General features: G+C 41.2%; 1 protein-coding gene across 3 annotated transcripts in view; it reads left to right on the top strand.

Annotated features, from left to right (window-relative positions):
* UBE4B (ubiquitination factor E4B) overlaps positions 1–23,538 on the top strand; it is a 109,290-nt gene that overhangs the window by 66,287 nt on the left and 19,465 nt on the right. For all 3 annotated transcript variants that reach the window (XM_015591380.2, XM_006914372.3, XM_025048557.1), the window contains 12 exons: positions 213–327; positions 3,739–3,822; positions 6,276–6,332; positions 6,885–7,001; positions 7,100–7,198; positions 7,767–7,880; positions 9,178–9,376; positions 12,439–12,577; positions 17,582–17,681; positions 18,888–19,015; positions 19,874–19,972; positions 20,710–20,945. In XM_015591380.2, the coding sequence (XP_015446866.1) occupies positions 213–327; positions 3,739–3,822; positions 6,276–6,332; positions 6,885–7,001; positions 7,100–7,198; positions 7,767–7,880; positions 9,178–9,376; positions 12,439–12,577; positions 17,582–17,681; positions 18,888–19,015; positions 19,874–19,972; positions 20,710–20,945 (1,487 nt within the window). The remainder of the gene's footprint in view (positions 1–212; positions 328–3,738; positions 3,823–6,275; positions 6,333–6,884; positions 7,002–7,099; positions 7,199–7,766; positions 7,881–9,177; positions 9,377–12,438; positions 12,578–17,581; positions 17,682–18,887; positions 19,016–19,873; positions 19,973–20,709; positions 20,946–23,538) is intronic.

Below are 23,538 nucleotides of genomic sequence, written 5' to 3'. Positions count from 1 at the left end.
AAGAGAAGAGTCATTCCTTAAAAGATTCTGTAATCTCATTTTTTAGATGCAAAGGGCGATCTTTTGCCTAAAAAGTATTGTGTGGAATATTCAGCAGATTTTAAGTTTGGCTTTTGACAGGACAGTTGCTGCTGATGTGACATTGCATATGTTCTGAGGTTACGCTGTCCTGAGTTCACTCACTATAGTTGTTGACTCTCGTGGGTCCACAGGTCCATGCAGCAGCCGTCCTTCTTGGTGCCGTATATGCTGTGTAGGAATCTCCCGTATGGCTTCATTCAGGAACTGGTGAGAACTACTCACCAGGATGAAGAAGTGTTCAAGCAGGTAAGGTTTTGTGAGTTTGCTGTCCAAACATTTAGCTTAGAGCTTCTATGCCGAGGCCAATTTCTAAATACGCTGTATATCGGAACCATTTATTCTGGAATCTGAATATGTATTATTTGCCTAGATTCTTTTCTTAGGGATGTCAGATGGTCAGCTGCATCGTTCAAACCTTGTGCCATTTCAACTAACTAGTCAAGCATTGATTATTTTGAACAGGATTAAGTGTTTGGGAGATAAGAACAAGAAGGCCCTTTTCCTGATTTAATGTAGCTTTTAACACAGAAATACCGAGAGAGCGTAAGGTGTGCTGTGCATCTGCCAGATGAAGGGTGTTGAAGATTAGCCCTCTGAGTTTACGAAAAGGAGATGAATAAATTAACGACCAGATTAGCTCAGTGGCAGTCTGCACGCCTCATAGAATGCTTGTCTTCTTACCACTACACTGGGAATGATGTCTCATATCTTCCTGATTACTTTGCTCATTAAGCATTCATTCATTTTCGTATCGTGTTGTGTAAAGTCAAGTGAAAATGCATATATGCAATATTTAATAATGAAGCTTACGAATTTAAAAAAACCAAACCAAAAACTATACATACTTGTCTGTTGCTGATTTTAGCTTGTATTAATGCAGTAGAGTTATAATTAAATGTTCGCAAAAAAGTTCTCATGTAGTGTTTCCTTCTAACCAATAATTTTCCTTTTAAAATAATAAATACAACTTCCTGGTTATTGTTCTGTGATTAACGACCAAATTAGCTCAGTGGCAGTCTGATTAAGTTCCAAAGAATATAAACGGTTTCAACTGAAAATAAGCAGCATAGCTATTAAAAAAAAGAGAGAGAGCTTAATAAAAATAATAGATAATAAACTTAATCTTCCAGGTTTCTTCCACATTGAAATTTAGCATTCCATTTTGATAGCTGTTTGTGGCCTGTCTTGTAAAGTCAGCATTTACCATAGCAACTCGCACACAGCTGTTGCCCTTGATGAAAGGGTTTTTATGACATTTCTTTACAATTTTTATATGACCATTTCTTTTTTGTGTGACTAGAAAGAGTAACAGAAGCAGTAGGTATAATTGATGTGATTCCTTTTAATCTGCTTTTATACTAAATATTATTCGTAACTATTCATTTTAAGGCCTTTGAATTCTCAGGAATTATGTTTTCAAATCAGCAGTAAAAGCAGAATCCCGGAGTAAAAATCCCCCGTGGGTGCTGGGTACTCTTGTCGGGAATTCATCAGCTGCTCATCTTCAGTGATGGCCTGGTTGACTTGTGGAAATATTTGAGGCAGCATAGTGAGCTTTTCTTCTCTAGGAAGATAAGTGAACTCTGATGAAAATAAATAACAGTCTTGGAAGGTTTGCGATGCACTCTATTATGTGTGTAATGTGCACTAACTAGAAAGCTTCTGTTCAAAAAGATGTGATTTCAGGAGCCCAGACGGAGTAGCTTCAACTGTATTATCAGCCCAGTGGTCAGCGGAAAGGGGCGTGTTATGCCTATTTTATTTCTAAAGAAACTTACACAGACGTTATGAAATGACCTCTTCGTTTTTATAAAATTGAGGTGACATTTACATGACAAAATTAACCATTTTTAAGTGTACGATTCAGTGGCATTTATTACATTCACATATCGTGCAGCCACCACAGACCTATTTCTTTTTAATCATAGAATTCGGATGCCTTTTCTGCCACTTAATCTTAAACACTGTTCGTCTTAACTGTGTGTGTTTTCTCAAGAGAAGGGATGAGTAAAATGGAGTTGCTGAACTAAAAAGCGGCATTTTACCTTTTTTGTCTTAAGAATGTGGCAAATTTGAATTATTAAATCTTTTGACTGAAATTTTTGTTTTCTTTTAATGTTTGAGATATTCACAGATAAATAAACAGAAATAAATAGTAGCTAGAATTTAGGATTGGAGATGAATACTTGCAGCATTTTTTTATCACTGCTGAGAGGTGTTTATTTAAAAATGAGAGAATCATTTAAAATATGTAAGTCACACAAATGGTATAGTATATGACTATTTGAAAAATATGCTTAGTAATATTTTGTCTGTTTATTATAAATTAAACTTTACTAGAGGATAAGCAACAGAGGGTAAAACTGTTAAAAAAAAGTAAAGATGTTTTACTCTGTGGCATTCTTGGAAAAAATGCTTAGAGATTTTTCTAGATGACCAATTGTGAAATTTATTTTTGGTGATTCTGCAACTTCTGTTTGTTTTTTTCTTGATTGCAATGTAGGTGTTCCCCACCTCCTCACCTAGGCGTTACCTCCCATTTTCAGCTGGTTTGTGAAAGCACATTACTCCTACCTCAATTGTTTGAGTTACAGAAACTAGAGAAATCTCTTCCAGAGCTATGTTGGCATCGCAAGGTCCTCCAAGACTCTTTGTAACCCGGGTACCTTCTAGTGCTGCTTAAAGATGAAGATGCTCAGTACAGGGGGATGAAATTAGTAGGAAAAAGAAATTTTCGGGTTTTCTAGTGGTTTTATACAGTACTCCCTTTTTCAACTTATTGGCATTCAGACTGTCAGCTGCCGCTTACAACTTTTTCTACTTTTTCTACTTTGTTATTAACGTTAAATCCCACCCAAACCTCTAAATGTGTCGACCAGTGAGGGCTTTGTGAAATTTGAAGGTGAATTATGCTGAGCGAATCTCGCATTGTGTTCATGGGCCCTGGTTTTAATGGTAAACTTGTAAAAGTAAATTTGAGTGCCCTTAGGCTCTGATGTCAGGTTATCGTGTTAATTACCACATATATGAGGTAAGACACGCCAATACAGGTTTTTTTTCAATTTTAACATTTACCAGCTTTTGCTCTACATAATTAAATGTAATGTAATAATAGTAATATCCATTATTGGTCTGTTTTTCTTGTTCTCTTCAAAGTAAACGGGAAAATGGACAGAATTAGATGAAGGTGAGAAGGTAGCAACAAAGAATTTTTTAAGACTATTGATAGAGTTGAGAAAGTATTGGAACATTTAGTCCAGTTTCTTTACAGATTATAGGTGCTTGGTAATCAGAAACACATGTGTTGCTGAGAGGGACAGAATTTAGTTGACTAAGGACCCCTGGAGAGTCTGAGTGCATGCTCCAAATTTCTGAGTTTCTGTTGAATCACTGGGAGTCCTGCCAGAATTAGGGTTCACGAAATCCTGTGATTCTGGAGAATTCAGCTGCACTACTTTCTGTTCAACCGTGTCAAAGGACAAAGCTGCACTCTGTGGCTGGATTCTAGACTCCCTTACGTGCAAAACGGCGTTTCCTCGGGAAGGAGTGGGAATCGCCTGCACGTTCAGATTCAGCACTTGATAGGACATGCCTCTCGTTCTTAAATTTTCTTAAACTTACATTTCTGATTATGTTTTGTTTTTGTTTTTCTTCTAGATCTTTATCCCCATTTTACAAGGCCTGGCTCTTGCTGCCAAAGAGTGCTCCCTCGATAGTGACTACTTTAAATACCCTCTCATGGTAAAACTTTGTTCTTTTTCTTTAACCCTTTCATTCAGTAAATGTTTTCATCTGGATTATTTTAACATACAATTTCTTTCAGGTCCATGATCACCCTTGTTTTCAGATTTAAAGCATGCAGTCATTATGTTGGCCATGCAGTGTTTGGTGTGCAGTGAGATGCATCAGTGGAGACAGTTAGCAGCCCAGTACCCACCCCACTCACCGTGTCCTAGGTGGGAGGCAGTGATGCAGTCATGGAAATGGGCATTGCCTTATCGTATAGCTTGTGAGAACGATAATTATTGGTGGTACCCTTCTGATTTCCTGGCAATTAGCATACCATATTTGGGATGGAATTTTGTTATTTTAAAAAAAAAATATTACAAATGAAAATAAAAAGGCAGAGTTAGACCAAGTAATACAATTTTACCTTTATGAAGTGACTTCGTACAGAAAATCTGAGTGGTTCTCTCATTCCTCTTCCCCGTTTCTTGAGGCTGTACACTTCCCTTCACGCTTTACTTGACCACAGAAAACACAGATCTGCTTAGCTCCTGAGGCACTTAGAGCAGGCGTGAATTGTGGACAGAATTTTTAGCTTAGATCTTCATCGAGGGCCCTGCCTGCTCTGAAAACATTGGAACCGGAAGGACAATAAGAGGCTCTTCTCTTCTCTGAATTTGCCTCCTTGAAATTTTGAGAGAAATATATTTTGATGTATTACTGAATATTTTTCATCCTAGAAATGTGAAGGGAAATATCAAAATAATAAATTCGTTAACTCCATGTCACAGATACAACCTTGTGTAAATTGAGGCCTTGGTTAAATAGATATATATTTTTTTTTTACTGTGGTTGTCCCTTTCACTCATTCTACTTGACATCATTCCACCTTATCGTTAATTCACTACTTACTCGAGGACCTACTCTGTGCCAGGCACTGGAGACACAGGAGGTGATTAGACAGGGTACCTCTCCGCAGGGTGCTCATTGTCTACCTCAAAAATCAAGGCCACAACATTGCAGTCAGAAAATTACACTGTGACAGATGCTAACACAGAGGTGTACTCAAAGGGTGAGTTTCTCTCTTTTTTGAAAAATGAAAACTGAACTGAAAGGCTGAACGTTAAAGGTATGGAAATGAGAATTCTTATTTAGAAATAATTTTAAATGGATTTATGTCAGGGCTCTTGTCATTATCCACGTTATTCAGGCTTCTAATAAAATTTAATAATCCTTATACCCTGTTCTTCCTGTAGCAGATAAAGGGAAGTAGAATAATCTGATTGAGTTCAGTGATGAAATATTTTATCGCACATTAATCATCACTGTGTTATGTAAATATTCCTTCATGGGATTGTTGACTTTTCTGTGGCGGTTTGAATTAGCTTGATGTTTCAGTGAGGAGCCTTTAGTGTCAGATAGCAACAGAGTGTTCAGAAGACAAAGGCCTTCATTATGACAGACAATAGGTTTATTTTGTACCATTATTGATGCTTGTACAGCAGCAAGAGTGCCTTTCAGGAAAGGACAATAGTGAGAGGCAGGAAAAGGAAGACCAGGGGAGCCAAAATCAGGAACAGTGCCGATCGTCCTCTGGGTCATGGAGGACCCCAGCTTGGCCATACCTTGGGGTTGACTGGGGATCTTTTAAAAACACAGATGCCCAGGTCCCAGGCATTGTAATTTAATTCGTCAGGGGTGTGGCCTGGCGTGGGGACTGTCCGAGCTTCCCAGGCAGCCCTGATGTACGACAGAGTCTGGGAGCTCCTGCGCCGGGCCGTGAGAACGCCTCGTTCTCAGCGGCTCTCTGAGCCTCGGTGGCTTCTCCAGGATGTGTCCGCGCGCTGTGCCCAAACAACAGAGAAAATTAAACTCACTGTTAAAATGGCGTTTGCCTGGATCGTCGTGGCCGTGGTAGACTGTGCGCGTGTCCCCGAAAACGACTTTTCTTGATTCTCTGATGTGAGAAGGATCAGAGCTCCAAAGGACAATGGTGGAGCTCTCAAAAAAACCAGAGATCTTGAAACTAAGGAGTACTTTTACATATGTTCGAATTTGGTAGCTTATTAAATTGTGATTATTTATGGTCCTGTTTAGTGCTGGCAAGATTGCCCATCTAAAGTTTATGAAGCGTATCTTTTTGACATGGAAAGATGTTAAGTGAAAAACATCAGTTTTTATAAAAATATGCACCGTCATGTGTGTAGGCACCTGTTAACTACAATATATCAGTAGAGATTATCTCGTAGGGTAAAGTTTACGAGTGACTTGTTTCATTTTATATTTCTGTTTTATCTGAAATGTTTTATGGTGCGGTGTATTACTTATTAATCAGAAAACCAGCGAAGCTGTTAGCGTTTGGAGGGAATGCATATGTATTTATAGCAGCAATTAAAGCCACTCCTTGATGTTACGCATGGCAGTTGGATGAAATACATTCAAATGACTCTTTCTGATCTGATTCCAAGGCTTTAGGTGAGCTCTGTGAAACCAAGTTCGGGAAGACACACCCCGTGTGCAATCTGGTAAGAGCCTCCCTGATGAGCTTGCACGTTTTCTCTGAGCATGTGACTCAGAAGATGTTCCTTAAGTAACGTTATCTGAAAAATGTCTCTTGGAGGACGTTCAAATGTAGATGCAGGTAATGTGTGGGTGGCTCTCAACTGTTAAATTGTCATGTATGTTGTTTCTTTCGTGTATAAAGTTATTTACTTTCTTTTGTGAATTTTTTATAAGTATTGTACAGTTAAAATAACACGTCCTATGGGAAAAATTTACTCAATGTTTTTTGGTAGTAGAAGAATAGCTCATTTGAACTCCATCAGAGGGTATTTTGAGACATAAAATTAAAAGCCCACCTTGTAAAATCGTTGAGGAGCTGGGAGGCTTTCTTCCATCTGAGATGAGATGATACCGACGGGGTCTGACACAACTGTGAGCCTGTGTGTTGGATGTTGAGAGTCCGTCGAGCCGGTGACTCAGGACCAGCTGGACGGGTTGGCTGCTGAGAACGCTGTTGTTCATCGCAGCGTGCCTCACCTGCCGAGTCAGCTTGACTTGCCTCTGTTTCTGCCCAGGTTGCTTCCCTGCCGCTGTGGTTGCCTAAGTCCCTAAGCCCTGGCTCTGGGCGGGAGCTGCAGAGACTCTCCTACTTGGGGGCTTTCTTTAGCTTCTCGGTCTTTGCGGAAGATGATGTAAGTACGATGGCCACTTGCACTTTTCTGCTCTTATGTTCTGATTCCTTCCCAAACGTACGTTAAACGTTGGTTGAATTTGTTTCCTCTCTTCTCAGGCTAAAGTGGTTGAAAAATATTTCTCAGGGCCTGCCATTACCCTGGAAAACACTCGCGTGGTTAGCCAGTCACTGCAGCATTACTTGGAGCTGGGAAGGGTAGGTGTCCAGAAAACACGAAGGGCGAATGAGAGAGAGCCTGTATCCAAATATCCTGTGTCTCGAATAGTGACCACAGCAGAATACAGTACGCGCCCTTGTTGTGGGCATCCCTGGGGACCGGCCCCAGTTGGTGGCCATGTTCTCTCCCCAGCTTGCTCTTCGGCGTTTAAAATATGGGAGTGAGTGAGCACTGTTGGTTTGCGCGTACCCCTCAGGGACTCGCTTGTCCCCGATGTAAATTATATGTCTTCGGTTCTGGAACTTAAAAGCAAAATTATAGGCTAGTTACAGCGTAATTAAGGTAATTTCGATCCCATCCTAGAAAGGAAATAATAAAGGCTATTTTATTGAAACCGTAACTCCTCCGTGTTCTGCTTTCATGCTAATTATCTTGGCCCCGTTGGATGAGGACCTTTCTTCTGTTCCTCTCGTAGTCAGGTTCTCCTAAAAGAAGTAGACATGGGAGAGGAGAGCAAGTGGGAAGGAAGCCAGCTGTTCTCGAAGTCAGAAAGGAATAATTTTTAAAATAAAGTTTTAATGTTTTTTCTTTTAAAATACATTTCAGCAAGAGCTTTTCAAGATTCTGCATAGCATTTTGTTGAATGGTGAGACCCGTGAGGCCGCTCTGGGTTACATGGCGGCTATCGTCAACGCCAACACGAAGAAGGCGCAGATGCAGGTAGGGTCCTGAAGGCTACTTCCATTTATTCGTTAAATTCTTTCATCTGGCTCATATTTATTCAGACGTTGTTGGGAAATGGACACACAATGTCGAACAAGACAGACACGCTTCCTACTTTTGTGCAGCTTATGTTCTATAGGGTAAATGAGTAAACATATTAACACATTATTTCAGAAGTCATAGAGTTTAGGAAGCAAGGTATAGGACTGGAGGATAACTGTGGAGGTACCAGAAGAAGGTGCGGGGTGATTTTTGGTCAAGTGGCAGAAAAGCCTCTCTAAGGAGGTGACATCTGATCGGAGAACTTGACTGATAAGAAAGAGCCAGCCATTGCAAGGCTGGGAAAAGAGCTTTCTAGATACATGTGAGGCACCAAGGTGGGCGTGAACGAGCTTCGGGACAAGCCCGGCATGCGGCTTTTGTGGCTGGAGGATAGCGAGCAGGGAAGAGTGGCGGTCGTGGGCCGGAGGGGCAGCAGCAGACCCTGGTGACCAGGTACAAGGTCACAAGTGCACCAGTCCAAGTGAGGGAGGCAGGTGGCTCCGACTGCTGTGCTAGAGTAGAAAAGGTACAGGGCCTCCTCCTCCTGTTACTACTAAGTAAGGAATGAATGACGTGGTATTTCTACTCAAGAAGAAATAAAGTTTAGAGGAGAGCGTGGACCTGGCATTAGACGGCCTGGATGTCCAGTTGTGTTTCGACCGCCAGTGGGACCTTGGGCAGTGACTGCTCTGGGCCTCCATTTCCTCACTGCCCTCTGGGATAATAGTCGCTCAGGTGGGGATTCAGTACATGTAAAGCTGTTGGAACAGCGCCTGTTCCGTAGTGAACCCTCAGCCGATGTGAACTGTCATTCTCTTGATCGTCAAATGATCAGGGCACAATGTCAGCCAGAGAAACTTATCCAGGGGTAACAGCGAGACCAGTTCCCACGCTCTTGCGGGGAAGTGCAGAAGAGAAAGGGGCGCTGTTTATTGTGTTTCTGCTCGCTGATTTTGAGGGTCTTAGGCAAATCACTTAAATTCTCTGAGCCTTAGTTTCCTCCTCTGGAAAATGTGAATAACAGCACCACTGACTGTAAGGGCCGTTGTGAAGATTCAGCGAGAGAATGCACAAAATGCTTCGCACGTGATTGACACTCAGCAGATAGCACCTGCGGATGTGGCAGTGATGGTGCTGACGATACACGTGTCCTCATTGACTTTAGGATGAAAGTTCGGTCTCCTTTCTTCTAAAGTTGTGCCAAATTTTTATTCACATCATTATTTTAAATACTTCCTTTCATATTTCACAGACAGATGATAGATTGGTATCTACAGATGGATTTATGCTGAATTTTCTTTGGGTGCTGCAGCAGCTAAGTACAAAGATCAAGTTAGAGACGGTTGATCCCACGTATATATTCCACCCAAGGTGTCGGATCACTCTTCCCAACGATGAGACCAGAGTAAACGCAACGATGGAGGACGTGAACGACTGGCTGACTGAACTTTGTGAGTAATGTGTTCATTTTCAGGTCATTAAAATGCTGTCCTTCTATATGTTTTTAGTTAAGAAAGAACAAATATACGTCCCATAGCAGATACAGTGGACTCAGCATCACCCTGAAGTTTGGGTTTCACAGCAACCACAGCGTCCCTGTCTGTCACCTCCCTGCCCCCCGCCCCTTGCTCCCTCTGGCCCTCGCTCCTGTCCTCAGTCTTCAGGGCCAGTTTTCACGGACTCCCCTCTCCCTACAGCTGCCACATCAGACTCCAGGACTTCTTTACGTCCCCGAGGTTCGCTCTGAGGGACAGCAGCAGAGGGCGGATGTCTGAGGACCTGATGGCTTGTCTTGCTCAGGCAGTCAACAGTACTGAGATGTATGAGTCATGGCCTTTTTTTATGGCTAGATTTCACTGGCCGGTACAAAGCCATTTTGAGTCATGGCACATTTTAACCAAAACATAGGCAACATCATAACCTCAAGATTTTAGTGTGCCTTTTATTTTGACCTTTCCTTGCATTCGGTAGAGAATTTTCTGTCTGTAGGCTCGTGGAATTATCAGGAAATGAGCTTCAATAAATATCTTGATAGCAACTCTGCTGTCTTCTAGTTAAATATGAGAGGCCAAGGTTCCAAAATGTGTCACACTCACCTGGCCTGTGAGGCAAGTCACGCTGCCGCCCAGGGCCGCCTTCTGCTCCACCCCATGGCCCAATCTGAGGTCTTCTTTCCAGGTGTTTACTGATTTGGTTTCAGTTTCTCATATTTGTCAATAGCAAAGGAAGTAATCTAATTCTTTATGAAATGTCTGTTTCACTCAGGAGACCCGATTTCAGATAAACCAGGCAGAATTAGGATTTGGGCTCTTGGGGTCAGGGCCAGGGTTGAGGGAGTAATAGGGCTGTGGATAAGGTCAAGGGGACTTCTCTGGAGAGACTTCTCTCCAGACAGGCTGGAGCTGAGGGCGCCCCTCTCTGAGGAAGGCCCCTTCCAGAGAGAGGGTGTGCAGGAGGAAGGAGGAAGAAGAGCCCACGCTGCTGGACCCCAGCCACTTTCCTTGCTAAAAGTGACACGACCTGAGAAGCAAGAGGGAGAGCATGCAAAGGAGTAAGGCTGGAGGAGCTGGAAGAGGAGGAAAGATAACAGGCGAAGGAGGGTGTGGAAGCTTGTGACAGATAAATGTGTCTGAGAGACCCGTTCAGGAAGACGGAAGAGTAGAAAGGCGAGAGAAATGGGCACCATATTTTATTTATGTTGCAGAAACTCAAAAATCATGATACCGGGTTTGAAAATGTTTCCTAAGTGGGGGGAAAAAATGACTTTCTGCTTTTCCATTTTTTTGTTTAGGTCCAGACCTCAGTGGGCCACGTCCAGCTTACATGGACAGGTGGTTCCCAGCCGCCCCAGTTAAGAAGTTAGAGTTTATAGAAGGAAAATTATTTTGTTTGGATGCTAGTAATTCCTCACAAATTGTTGTTATCTCTCCAGAAAATGTATTTATGAGCTACAGATATGATAGGCAAGAAAAATTAATACAGTAAAGAAGTTCTTATTTGAATTAGCCAAAATCAAATTGATATGTAGAGGAAATAGAAGGAAATATACTATTTATATATGTAATAAAAATGATAGCAGCAACTTAGTTACTATATAGAGTTTATACATGCCGGTTAAAAATCTCATGAAACGTTTTATAAATCTTCATGAATTGGTAGTATTAAAATATGAACATTTTGAAGGTGTTAGAATTATTGAGTGTTTTTCTCTATGTTATAAAACATTTAATGACAGACACCAAAACCCTATGGCATTTATTTTTTTAATATTATAAAATTATTCATGGAATAGGATAGAGATTTCATGCTTACCTGGCAGTGGCTGCGTATGATCAAATCTACACATTCCAGAAAAATATTTAAACCGTCATAAGAACTAAGTACCTATTAACAGTAAAGTCAGTATTTGATTAATGTCATTTAAATGAGTCGCTGCTGGTATAATCCTGGAATAATACCCCATAGACTAATAAATTCAGAAGAATCAAAGGATTAAACATTTTTCTAAAAGCCAAACAGAAGAAATTTATAATTAAGAAATGAAACTTATCATCAGAGACAATGTGTATATGTCCTAATATATAAACACACTCTTTATACAACAAGAAAACATAAATACGTAAAATAAAAGAATGGGGGAAAATGTGTCACATAATTGATAAAATCATACCATTCAAAATATAGAACTGTTGTAAATATGTAAGGCCAAACTGTTCTGCCAGAAGACAATTTTTCTTTTGTTTGGGACAAAATGTAAGCAGTATATATCATAGGAAATAAAATATACTTGTAGGAAAAAATACATATACAAATTGAAGAAGCTCAAGTTACCATTATAGTATATAAACTATACTATACAAACTTATATTCTGTCTTATCAGATAATTTATGGTTATCTGAAAACAAAGCAATAAAATGGAATGTAAGTTTGTATAGAAATAGATGGCATTAAATCAATTTATTTGGTCTACCTGAAGTGAATTCTGGGGATTCATAACAATAATTATAATACCATCATTCTCAATAATTCCACTTGCCAGAATATATGCAAAGCTGGGGGACTGAGGGAGTAATTTTTTGTACAGAGATCCTCCTAGCACTGTTTTTAATAGAGAAAAATTAGAAACAACAAATATGCCCACCAGTAGGGAAATGACTGGAATCTGTAGCTTATTGACATAATCTAATACCATTTTGAGATTTAAAATGATGTTTGTGACCTGTATTAAATAATGGAGATGGTCATATAAAATACATCAAGAAGATACATCAGAAAAGATCATTGGTGTACATCCGTGTAAACATTTAATCAGATGGGGGAGAATACTTGGTCGTTAAATGGAAATCACAAGAATTCTGTTTTTCTTACAACAGTACTTAAGTCTGTCATTTTTTGAAAGTGTCCCTAAACTTCTTGAAAATTCAGGTGTAATTTTGTCTTCTGGGTTGTGCTTTTTTCTCTGATCTTGTTCTGTAATCGATTTTATTCAGGGGGTTATGTTGTTTTTTCTAGACGGAGATCAGCCTCCCTTTTCTGAGCCGAAATTCCCTACGGAATGCTTCTTTCTCACCCTGCACGCCCACCACCTCTCGATTCTGCCCAGCTGCCGACGCTATATCCGCAGACTCCGGGCCATCCGGGAGCTCAATCGGTACGTGCGTGGTGCTGTGTCCTGAGGCTGTGACTGGTAGATTTGAATGGCAGGTGGGTGCATATGCTGCAGAGCACCATCTGCCTCCACGGCCACATCCGTGTCCCTCAGCTGACCAGACGTCTTAGCACGGTTACATGACCCAGGCTTGGTTCCTTAGAGTTTTCAGCCCTCAGTACGTGGCTGCTACAGATTTTCATTAACTTTTTCTACTGGGCACGGTTCCAGACATACCCTGGACTGTGCAAGGGTAACTCTGGTTTCCCCTGATAAACAAGACCATTTTCTCCTGCCAACATGTAATTCGGTGTTTTTTGCATGTTGTCCTGTGGCATAAGGAGTCCAAAATGGCCAGAGTAGCCTCAACTTCCAATTCACTAGTGCCATTGTTGTTTTTCATTAGTTAAGCACCTCCACACAAACAAAAGTCACAGGGACAGGAAGCAAACATTTTTTGAACAGGTCGCTGGACTAATAATAGGATGGCCACTTGCACCTTTTGTTCCAGGACCGGTGTAGTCTGGCTGGGACGGAAAGTGTATCCTATCTGTGTCTGTAACTTTTTGGCTATATCTGCCTTGCTAAAATCACTTACTAATTCTAAATGTTACTGTGTGGATTCCTCAAGATTTTCTTTCTACACATAATCATGTTTGTATATGATGACAATTTTCTTTTTCTCATACTTTTTTTTTCTTGCCTTAGTACGCTGGCTATAATTTTTACTACAATCTTGAATAGAAATAACCTTCTTGAAATTTCTCTTTTATTCCAGTTAATGGAGGAAAGTTTTTTGTTTGTTTGTTTGTTTTGTTTTGTATATCCTCTTATCAGATTAAGGAAATTCCCCTTCATTTCTAGTTTTCTAAAAGTTTTTTATTCTTATCTGGAGTTGAATTTTATTAAATGCTTTTTTCATTTCTATCAAGGAAATGATTTTTTTTTCATCTTCATTCTTTTAACGTGGTTGATTATCAAACCAGTCTTCCATTCTTGGTATAAACTCGACTTTTTATATTATTGCTTTTATATCTCATTGAGTATTCAATTTGCTAATATTCTGTTGAGGATTTTTGAGTCTATGTTCAGAAGAAAGACTGATCTATAATTTTCATTTTTTGTTAAGTCCTTCTCGGATTTTGGTATCAACATTATGCTTGCCATACAGAATGAGTTGGGGAGTCTTTCTTCTTTTTATATTTTTGGATAAGTTTATTGTGTAAAAATTATATTTATTTATTCCTTAAATGTTTGGAAATATTCGTCAATGAATATTTGTCGATGCGCTTAGAGTTTTCTATGTGGGAAGGTTTTTAATTATGTATGTAATTACATATTCAATTAATAGATATAGGACTTTGGATTTTCTATTTCACCTTATGTCAGTTTTCCAATGACATCTAAAGTTTCAAAATTTTTTGGCATTAAGTTGTTCATAATACTGTCTGATTCATTTTAATGTCTGTAGGATCTTTATTATTCCTCCTACTTTTTTTTAATTTAATTTGCTTTTTGTTGATGTTTCTATTGCCTGTTAAGATTGATACTTAAATCATTCATTTTCAGCCCATTCTTACATATGCACTTAAGGCTGTTTAGTTTCCCTCTCGGCATGGCTTTAGCTGCACCCCTCATTTTTGGTACGTCATTTTTAAAAATTGAGATATAATTGACATATAACATTATGTTAATTTCAGGTGTACAACGTAATGATTAGGTATTTGTATATATTGAAAAATGATCACCATAATAAGTCTAGTTAACATCTGTCACTATACATAGATACAATTTCTTTTTTCTTATGATGAGAACTTTTCAGATCTACTCTTAGCAACTTTAAAATATGCAGTGCAGTGTTATTAACTATAGTCACCATGCTGTCTATTACATCCCCATGACTTATTTATTTTGTAACTGGAAATTTGTACCTTCACCGTTTTCACCCACCCTTCAACCCCCACCCTCTACCTCTGGCAGTCACCAATCTGTTCTCTGTATCTGTGAGCTCAGTTTTTGCTTTTTGTTTTTTGTTTTTTTAAGATTCTACGTCTAATGAGATTATATGGTATTCGTCTTTCTGTGTCTGACTTATTTCACTGAGCATAGTACCCTCATGGTCCATCCATGTTGTTGCAGATGACAAGATTTCATTCTTTTTTATGACTGAATAATATTCCTATGTGTGTGTCATATTTATTTATTGTTATAGCTGTTGGTGGACCCTTAGGTTGTTTCCATGTCTTTGCTGTTGTAAATAATGCTGCAGTGAACACATGGGTGCATTTAACTTTTCAAATTAGAGCTTTGTTTTCTTCAGATAAATACCCAGAAGTGGAATTGCTAAATCATATGATAGTTCTAATTTTGAATTTTTGAGGCACCTCCATACTGTTTCCATAGTGACTGTACCACTCCACATTTCCAGCAACAAGGCACAAGGGTCCCTTTTCTCTACATCTTCACCAGTACTTGTTATTTCTTGTCTTTTTGATAATAGCCATTTGAACAGGTGCGAGGTGGTTTCGATTTGCATTTCCCTGATCGTTAGTGATGTTGAGCACCTTTCGGTATGCCATATTTTATTGTTCAGTTCAAGGTATTTTCTAGTTTTTATTACTGTTTGACCTATGGGTTATATAAAGACGTTGTTTAAATTCCAGATTCTTGGGGAATTTGTCCATTTACCTTTTGTTATTGATTTTTAGCCAAATTTCATGTGATCAGAAGACATAGGCTGATTTGTGTCCATTGAACCTTCTTGAGATTTGCCTTATGGACTAGCATTTCTATTAGAAAATATTCCACATAGGCCAAAAGAATGCGCTTTCTGTGTTTATTGCAGTGTTTCGTATATGTCAGTTAAGTCAAGTTTGTTCATTTTCTGTTGGAATTTTCCTTATAGCTGCTGATTTTATTAGCTTATAATGTCAGCTATTGAGAGAGGCTTATAAAAATTTCAGACTGTGACTGGGTTTGTCTGTTTCTTCATCTTGGAGTGGCTGCCGTCCTGGATCTCATCACTACCACTGGCTTAGGAGACTGCATTTCTGTGGCACCGTCTGCCACCATCAATCTCAGCCTACAATGGGCGGTCATTGTTGTGCTTTTCAGAATTGTTGGTGTTCCCCTTACGTGTGCATTTTTCAGGGTAGCGCTACAAGAAGTACCCTCTAGGACGTAGTCGCGCCGTGTGTGTTTAGGAGGGTGGTTATGTGCACTAGTCCTGTATGGTAAATCTAGGTTAATATTCCCACTTCTTACATTTTGGACTCCTTCCTCTGAATTAATTATGTCAAGGAATTCCTGACAATTCAACTTCATTTGGCGTAGGTCGCTGTCAGTTCCAAGTTTCAGATGGCTTGGTGTGCAATTAGAACCCCTCCCAGCTACTCAGGACAGTGTTGATTGCAGAATCTCTGGTAGGTGTAATCATGTCAGTGACTCGAGCCCTGCATAGAAGTGTGTTAGAATGTTCCTCCCTTGCTGATCAAGCATCTGAGAATCCATTCCCACACATACTCCCACACTCTGTCACTACATATGTGGTAGGTAGAATAACAGTGTCTCAAAGATGTTCATGTCCTAGTCCCCAGGACCTACGAATATGAGACCTTATGTAGTAAAAGAGAGTTTGCAGCTGTGACCAAGTGTACGATCTCGAGATGGGGAGATTTTCCTGGATTATCTGGGTGGATCCAGTTTTTAGAAGAGGGAGGCCGGAAGGTCAGATCCTCCTTCCAGACTCAAGGGAAGACTCTCTTTCCTTGCCATTTCTGGCTTCTAGAGACCGCCACCTACATTCCTGGGTCATCACCCCCTTCCTCCATTTTCAAAACCAACAGCATAGCATCTCCAGCTCTCTCTCCAACCTCTGCTTCAGTTGTCACATCTTCTTAAACCCTGGCTCCCTCCTATCAGGACCCAGTGATGACATTGGGCCCACCCAGGCAATCCAGGATAATCTCCCCATCTTGAGGTTCATACACTTAATCCCATCTGTAAAGTCCCTGTTGCCATGTACGGTAACAAACATATTCATAGGTTCTGGGGATTAGGGTGTGACATCTTGGTGGGGGGACATTATTCTGTCTGCCACAGTCATGTTCCAGTTACAGACAAAAGAATCCAGTTTATTTGGGACAAACAGAAAGAGTATTATTAAAGGTTACTGTTCATTTTATTGCATCATTGGATTGGCTGGAAAAAGGTTCTCCTCTGAACCTGGCCCGGCGGGAAGCTGCGTCAGGGTTCAGCCTGGCAATAGAGCCATTGCCACCACTTCAGGCAAAAGCCCTTTACCACTGTGCTTCCAGAAGAACCATGTGGCTGCCAGTTCACAGTATTCACCTCTGCCTTCAGTGAGGGTTTGCCTCTCGGTGGACTAGGTCATGCACAGAAATGCTGGCAGCAAGGGAGTCTGGGAAATGTAGTTTCTTAAAAAATGATCACCTTCTCGTTTTCTACGCAATGTCTTGATAGAAGGGGGTCGAAATGGTTGTAAGTGAGTCAGTCTTTAAAACATGCAGCATGTTACGTGATCAGAGAAGACTACCTGGCAGACACCTGAAGGAAGGAAATCTCGGAGAAGAACCCTCCAAACAAAGGGAAAGATTGTCGAAGAAGAGAAGGAAATGCCGTTAGTAAAGTAGCCTTCATTTTGGTAATCAAGTCGGCATAGTAACCTTGAATTGTCATGAGACTTCTATTTCTCCCTCCCAGAAAAACAAGAGTACAATGTATTTCCTTCCAAAAGAGCTTACTGTAGTTCATCAAATCTAAAGTGCCATCAATTTTAAGACATCATTTTGGGACCAATAGGAAAGAAAAACCATAACAGTTAAACCGTGACTTGCCATTGGTTGTAAGACATGCTCAGATTTTAGAAATGCTAAAATGGGGTGGGAATACGTGTCTGGGAACCAATGAAATGGTCAAGATGAATAAATATGATGGATGATGGATCTGTGTATTTTCTTTCATTTGACCGTTATTCTTTGATTTCAGGACCGTGGAAGATTTGAAAAATAACGAAAGCCAGTGGAAAGACTCCCCGCTGGCAACTAGACACCGCGAAATGCTCAAGCGCTGCAAGACCCAGCTGAAGGTTTGCATCGCTAGTTGGGATAATCAGAGCAGCCTCATGGCCGTAATTTCCCACCCGAATTTGCACCTTGAGTGAGCAGTTTCACGTCCTTATTTTTTCTTCGTTATTTTTTTCTCCCAGGATAAAATGATACATTTAAAAAGTTGTTGATCCTTTGCATGTGCCTATACATAATATTTAAGTCTCAGGATAAAATATGCATCTACTATGCCATTCACACGATGAATTCTTCATGGGTTTTGTCATGCTCAGTTTATCATCGCCTCCCTTCCCCTACTTTGTTGTGCAAGAATTCTCCCCATCTGCTACTCCCCCAACTCTGCACCCCAAAACACACTCCAGTATATCCAGCCACGCCTTCCCATGCTGTTTGACAAAGCGGATTTGTGGTAGTAGGAAGATCTCTTTCCTCTGCACCTCATTCTTCATTTTCAATTGAAAAGGATCCATCAACACAGAACCTCACTTTAGACGGGAAGATATCTGCTTATGAGGCATGGCTAAAAAAATGCTGGCCGAGTTTCTACCAGGGAAGCACAGATAGCAAATTTATGCATTTTTCTTATGTTTATCTTCACATTAGAAAGCCGGGTGTCAGCTGGCTTTGCTTTCTGTTGATTGTTAGGATGATATGTGGAACTTTCACCTGGCTTGGATTCCTGAGGTTTCAGTTCTGTTTACTAATACACTAGACCTCTTCAAGATGCAGAATGAACCAGGGGCCCTGATCTGGGGTCTGTAGTCTCCTAAACACACTGCAGATAATGTTTCACAGACTCTCTAACCCATTTAAGTTTATGTGTCAGTGTGTGCGCGTATTTTAATTCTCACAGCGATCCTCTGGGGTGGGCGTGATAGCATTTTGCCCAAGGGTGGCTCATAAGTAGTGACCTGGAATTTTCAGATGTGGATTTGTGTGGTTTCTTCCCTCTAACCATCCCTGGCACCCAAATTGCCTCCTCGTCAACCCCCTCCCCAGCCCAGTTATCCAGATGTGACCGTAATTACCTACCTTTTTTGAGCACTCACTTATGTGCTGGGTGCGTGCCCAGGGGTCTGCGTGGCATCCCCTTTCTGTAGAACAGCATCCTAAGCTGGTCAGAGATGAAGGTCTCGGAGCCCTAGAACCCGACTTCCCTTCTCCTGGTTGGGTGTCTGCCTATCACGCTGCCGGCACGCCGCGGCAGCTAATCCCTCCTTCCACAGAAACTGGTACGGTGCAAGGCCTGTGCCGACGCTGGCTTACTCGACGAGAGCTTCCTGAGAAGGTGCCTGAATTTCTATGGCCTCCTCATTCAGCTGCTGCTCCGCATCCTGGATGCTGCCTATCCCGAGTGAGTGCGCTCTGCCCCTTGGCCTCCCTTCTGCTCGTCCAGGCTCTGCCGTCCGCGTTGTTCATCAAAGCCCGCAGCTAAAACCCAGACCCTTACTTTACCAGGAATCCATTTTGTAATTTCCAGAGCGTACTTATCTACACTGTGAAATTAATAATATTAATGACTCTTTTTTCCATAATCGGTTATGGTAATAAGGAAATATCAGCATCCCTTATTTTAATTCTGACATAGTACTTTTTGAAAATTGCCCGTAAAGTCTTTCATAAAAAAAGAAATCTATAAATTGGAAGCTAAAAGCTGGAGATGACAGAATTTGGGGCTCTCCTGAGCACTGGGCCCAGGAAAATACCTTGCCAGTTTAGAGATGAGCTACGAACATTGTTGATCCTTTTAGCATCGCCCGGACATCTCCAGGCAGCCATTTTTATTTTATTATTGTTTTATTATTATCATGACGTCTCTGGATCACTGGTGTTGGTAAGGTGGCCCAAGCCCTCTGCGGGACTGGAAAATATTATTTAAAGCACGTGTGTAGCTTTGTTGTCTCACAGTTCGAGTTGCATAAAATGACCAAATATGATCCTTTTATTTCCTTCTCATTTTATTTATTATATTAACCTTAAGAGGAAATCAAGAAAAGGGAAAACACTGAATGCGCACCTAGCACATCCACTGCCTTCATGATTCCCTGTTCATCGTTGTTCGTAGTCTCTTTGCCTGTGTACTTTTTACATAGTTGTACAGAATGAGGTTTTCCCCCAAAAAAATACTTATCGGTAACGGTAATATAATATTTCTTGTAGTTTGAAGCGCCCTGTTTTCTTTTTGTAACTTGCACTTTTTTCTGTTTGACAGTGTAACACTGCCTTTAAATTCAGATGTCCCCAAGGTATTTGCAGCATTGCCTGAGTTTTATGTAGAAGATGTTGCTGAATTTTTATTTTTTATTGTACAGTAAGTGCCTTAAACGTATTACAGAGTTCTAATGTGTTTTTACATGTAATGTATACATTATATTATGAATTATATTGCAAACCTCCATTTTATGCCTGAAATTTTGTGTAATTGCATCCTAGAGATTGGGAAAATAAATACAGTGTTGGCACTAAGCCAATTCCAATAATATCTCAGCAACAGAAGATTAACACTGCTGATAATTATGTATTCCGTGAAAACTGAGTTGAATTTCTAATGATTGAATATCTGTTTCTGAGAAACAGAAGGAGCGGTTTATAAATATCTTAGTGAACATTCAAAAGCCAGAAATACCCACATCTATATTTCGTACCAAAATTTTTCTCAACAGTAACATTGGAGAAAGGTTACAAAGTATTAGGTTGGGTTTATTGCTGGTATTTGAGGTTTTAAAAAATTAAAAGAACGCCCTCAAAAAAAATTTTTTAAGTCTTTTTGGTAGTACAGGTCTTTTGTAAAACTTACCTTATGGATTTTATCATAACTTTGGTTTATTTTTTAAAATATAGTAAATTAATATACTACGACCATTAGCTGCGTTGGGTTTTCAGTCTGTCTCGTTACAGTGTGAATGGTCACCTCAAACTCAGCAACTTAAAAAGAATTCAGTATCCTGGCCCCTAGACCTCTTTGTCCCCGTCCCCACTTAATGACGCGAGCAGCCACCCATGCTGAGATTCTCAGCTTGCTTTCTCGCTCTTCTCACGTCCCTTCAGGTACTCCCCTCAGGTGCTTTATGAGCCCTGTACTCAGGATGTTGTGATGTTCCTCGTCGTGATGCTGTGCAGCCAGAACTACATCCGAAACCCGTATCTGGTGGCCAAGCTGGTGGAGGTCATGTTTATGACCAACCCTGCCGTTCAGCCGCGAACCCAGAAGTTTTTTGAAATGATTGAGAACCATCCTCTCTCCACCAAATTGTTGGTCCCTTCCCTGATGAAGTTTTATACAGGTAGGTTCCTGGATTTACAGGTAGGCGAGGCCTTCTAAAACCGGTGGCTGAAGTTTCTCTAAACCTGTTACCTGATATCCCGACATCCACCTAGAAGTAAAACGCTCTAACCCACTGCCAGGAGAGCATGCGCTGTTGGTTCTTTTCCCCGAGTCGTGGGAATGCTACATGACCGTTCTCAGAGTAGTCCTTGGTGGCTGAGCAGGATGCATTGGAAGTCAAATGGATAACATTGAGATCCACTTGGTATCAGCAGCACAAGTTGGTGTTTTTATCTGAAAATACCTGGTTCATTTTAGATTTGAACTTAACAGCATTAGTTTTGTAAGAACTGTCCTCTACCCAGAGTTTCAAAACTATGCGTGAAACAAAGAGCTTGTTAAAGATGCTTATTCTTGGGGACCCCACTCAAACAGTGGAAATAGGATCTCTGAGAGTCTCCACTCATTCACAGATCTTACACATTTATTGAGTGCCTACTGTTTGCCAGGCACTGTCTAGGTGCTGAGTGACACTGGCGAGCAAGACTGAGAACACATGAGATACTTTGCAAGGAGCTCCTCCTCTTCAGGTTGAGTTACATTCCAAATTTTCATTTTTAGTTTAGCTTTTTATTTGCAAATGTGTTTTCGTAAAGCTGATTACCTGTGGGACCTGTTCACCTGTCCTCTACCAAAGGCACAGGATTGTACTTATGGAGCATTTTCCCTCCGGTTTATATATTTCTCGGGAAGGAAGCTTGTCTGAATCTGTCTCCTTATCTTCTGCTGAAACTAGCACATTCTGGGTACTCGGGTGTCTTGGCATTTGGTAGACTGTACCCACCATGCTCTTGGGGGAAACACTGGCCGCCCGGAGCACAGTCCCTCGCTGTTCGCAGCCGCTGCAGCCGTCTGAGGAGCCCCCCGTGTCAGTGCCCGCCATCCCTTCCCTGCTTCTGCTCATTTCGGGCTGGTGCTGTCATCTCTCTCTTCACTTCTTTGGGTTCCTTTCCCTTTTGTCACTGTTACTTCGTGGCATCTCCTGAGGGTTTCTCTCCTTCCCTTAGCCCACCTGTGTCCTCTAAAACCTAAAGCAAGCTCACCAGCCCTTTGGCATTCTGTTACCACCATCGCATCGGCAACAGCAGAGAACCCTCTGGGTTCAGGCCCCTTCTCGGCTCTCCGGTTCTCTTCTTGTGCTCTTTGCCCTGGTCAGGGGACCACGGGGTCGTCCGGTGCCGATGGTGCACGTGTACAGGGCAGGACCTTACATGACGCCTTACACCCATCAGGCTTAGTGGAATGGAAGATAATTCTGCATTTCTTAAAATAACATTGAGGTACCTCTTTTCACCTATCAAATGTGTCTTTAAGATGAGAACGTGTAGCACTAACGTGGTTGGAGAGAAGGAAAAGAACCTGCAAAAGCCCGTTTCATCTCCCTGTAGCTACTATGCCGGATCAGCACTGCGAAACTATGAGAGTACAGACTGGCAAAGCCCTTCTGGAAGGCAGCTTGGCAGCCCACGCCCGAAGCCTTACAAATGTGTATAGCCCATGTATCGGTCAAGGTCCAGTCAGGAAAACGGAACCATACCAGTAATTTTGAGAAGGAATTTAGTATAAGGAAGTGGTCAAGTAGGTACTGGAAGACAGAAAGGGCAAATAAGGAACATTGGGGTAGCATGGATCATAGGTGCAGGACGCAGCCATTGTCTGTGCCTGGGGCTGGGGGAACCCCCAGGAGAGGCAGGGGTTATTGGAATATAGCAGCTCCGATGGGGCTGCCGTCTCTGAGGGCGCCCGAGGTGGCTAATCCTGCAAGTATGGGGCATAGCTGGGAACTGGAACCAACCGCTGCTGCTGCCGGCTGGGAGGATCATTGCTGATGGGCCAGCAAGCTGACCAGAGATCCAGGTCCCTTCTCCTCCAGCTGGCCAGTTCTCCTGCAGCGCCCCCTGTTGGCAAGCCTGACAGAGGGCCAGCTGCAAAGGGAACCTTTGGCCCCAGCATCACAAAGCCAAGTGTAAAGGGTGAATTTGGGACTGAGAGACAGCAGCTAAATAACCAGCACACCCTCATACAATGTAACTTAATTTCTCCTGATCTATTCTATAAGAATAATTATAAATGTATGTAAATGTTTATAATGATATTCACCACAGCATTGTTTATAATTCAGTGTAGCGAAAATATTAAAACAACCTAAATTTCCGCCAATTGTGGCTAAATTAAGTAAATTTTAGCTTATCCACACAGTGGATCGATATGAGCCATGAGATGTGTTAATTTGCATTAAGTGGTTAAGTCATATAAAGTAAATAAAACAAGTAACGAAACAGTATGTAAAGTAGGACCACATTTTGATAAGGTCGCAGGAGTCAGTGTGTGGGAATTGTCCTCCCTCTTTCCTCTGCCACCAAGCAGTGTGCCCTCAGGCCCTGGACCACCTCCGTACTCATGGATAGATGATCCCCGGGCTAATTAATAGCCACCACTTATTGAATACTTGCTAATCTTTTCACTTAATCTGAACCACAGTCCTCAAGATGGTGTGATAAATATCTCATTTTACAACTGAGGAAACCGAAGCCTGGAAAGGAGAATCCTGC

The sequence above is a fragment of the Pteropus alecto genome, unplaced genomic scaffold (genome assembly GCF_000325575.1).
Source record: "Pteropus alecto unplaced genomic scaffold, ASM32557v1 scaffold125, whole genome shotgun sequence".
NCBI lineage: Eukaryota > Metazoa > Chordata > Mammalia > Chiroptera > Pteropodidae > Pteropus > Pteropus alecto.
This window is presented reverse-complemented; position numbering and strand designations above follow the sequence as displayed.